Raw genomic sequence first — 1,941 nt, forward strand, 5'->3', positions numbered from 1 at the left:
CGGGGTGGGCCTCCTTGGTCGCCAGAGAGGAGCGACGGGTGCCTTGGGGTCTTGGGAGGAGGACGGGGAGCTGGGCGGGGCAAGCTCTGGGGACAGTAAGGGCAGGTCATTCTCCTCGTCAACTGCAAGGTGACTGACCTCCCCCTGCCTCAGGCCGAGGGCGAGGGACAAAGAGGATGAAGAGGTCGGGGCCCCGGGGGGGCCAGGCGCCCTCCCCAGCCCACCGGCAGCCCCCCATCCCGAGCCCCCCTTCTTCCCACGGATTCCCCCCTCCCACGGCTCCTCTTTCATGCCGTCCCTCAGGAGCTGCAGGCCTCCTTCGGGGACTTCTTAGCACCTTGAAGGATGAGGGCTGAGGCTGATGCCCGCTTCTGATGCCGCCACTTGGCACGACGGTTTTTGAACCAGACCTGTGGGAGGGGTGAGGGAGAAGGCAGGAGGAGCCCCAGGTCAGACCTGGAACATCAGGCACCTCCCACGGGCTGCTCTCCACTCCTGCCTCAGTTTCCCTTACTTCAGTGGGTCAAGGAGGAGGGTGCAGGGTGAATGTGGGACCTGCTTGGCAAGGACTCCAGGGAGGGCTTCTGGAGAGAGGTGTCTCGGGATAGAGCAGGGGACTTCGGAGGCCCTTCCTTCCATGCTGGGAGAGAACGTGGAACACACCATGTCGTCCCAGAAAGGGACCTTAGAACATAGAACATGGAGGCCAGAAGACCCCTCCGAACACAGATCGTCGGGGCTAGGAGAGGCCTCCAAGAAGCTATCAGGGCCGAGGAGCCCTTCGAGATCAAGGGGTCCCTCCTTTCCCAGGCGAGAGAGCAGGAGAGCCGTCGCCTTAAGGTGTCCCACTCCTCCAGGTCTGGGGAAGAAGAGGGGGAAGCATCTGGGTGCCTCATGGGAAGAGCGTCTAGGAGGAATGAGGGGAATAGGAGAAGGAAGTGAGGCGATGAAGGGAATTGGGGTGGACTTGGCAGGGAGGTGCACAATAGATTGGAGAGAAATAGAAGAGGGACAGGAAAGCGGAATTGTGGGGGGCCAGGAGGAGGCTGAAGTGGCGGGGCAGATGATGGGGGCAGCAGGCCACCAGGTACAGTGGAGGGTCTGTAGCCTTCCTGCGCCCTTCGAGGCTCCCTCGCCCTAGACCCCTCTCCATATTTCTCCCCATTCCATGAGGTTCCTACCTCCACTCTTTCCTCCTTGAGATGGATGCGATTAGCCAGATGTTCACGGGCCACCACATCTGGATACTGGTTCTGCAAGAATAAGGCCTCCAAGGCCTGCAGCTGCTCCTCACTGAAGATGGTTCGGTGCCTCCGGGTCCTCCTCTGTAGGGGCTGGAATGGGGGCAAGGTCCCAGCTGGGGGTCCCCGGGGACCCTTGCACATGCGGCCTGTCGCTGGAAGCAGCCTCAGTGGCCAAGGAAACCTGGAGTCTGGGAGAGGGAAACAAAGGCAGAGAGAAAGTCACCCTGAGCTTCTGAGTCACAGCTCCCACTGGTTTGGGAAGGGGAGCCAGCTCGGAATCTGAGCCAGCAAGCAAGGTGGGTGGGAGCAGAGAATCCGAGATCGAGGTCTGGAAGGGACCCCAGAGGGCATCACATCTAACCCTCTTCTGTTTACAGAAGAGGAAACTGAGACCAGCAGAGATCAAATAACTTCTCACAGTCGTGAAGGTAATAAGGGAAGAGCTGGAATTTGAACTCGGGTCTTCTGAGTCCTCTTTCCATCAAACTTCTCTGAGAGAGACAGACAGACAGACAGACAGACTCTGACAGACAGACAGAGACATAAGAGAAAGACAGAGACATATGACAGAGAGAGAGAAAGAGGTGGGGAGAGAATAGAGAGAGAAGGAGAGGAGGGAGGGAGGGAGAGAGAGGGAGAGACAGAGAGAGGAAAAGAGGGGGGGGGGAGAGAGAGAGAGAGAGAGAGAGGGAGGGAG

At 59.1% G+C, this 1,941-nt stretch overlaps 1 protein-coding gene across 1 annotated transcript; it reads right to left on the reverse strand.

Moving 5' to 3' along the window:
• Window positions 1-299: 299 nt before the first annotated feature.
• On the reverse strand, window positions 300-1,385 carry GSC2 (goosecoid homeobox 2). Its single transcript, XM_044656586.1, has 2 exons — window positions 1,182-1,385; window positions 300-410 (listed from the first exon to the last, which is right to left on the reverse strand). Exons 1-2 carry the CDS (start codon window positions 1,383-1,385, stop codon window positions 300-302), a joined length of 315 nt encoding a protein of 104 aa, XP_044512521.1.
• Between the last annotated feature and the right edge of the window lie 556 nt (window positions 1,386-1,941).

Source organism: Gracilinanus agilis, chromosome 1, assembly GCF_016433145.1.
Source record: "Gracilinanus agilis isolate LMUSP501 chromosome 1, AgileGrace, whole genome shotgun sequence".
NCBI lineage: Eukaryota > Metazoa > Chordata > Mammalia > Didelphimorphia > Didelphidae > Gracilinanus > Gracilinanus agilis.

Bases quoted from the DNA above. Each gene is read 5' to 3' on its own strand.
- GSC2 (XM_044656586.1), bottom strand. From the start codon at position 1,385: ATGTGCAAGGGTCCCCGGGGACCCCCAGCTGGGACCTTGCCCCCATTC. The intron at 411-1,181 runs GTAGGAACCTCA...CCCCTCCCACAG, and splicing joins TCAAGGAGGAAAGAGTGGAG to GTCTGGTTCAAAAACCGTCG.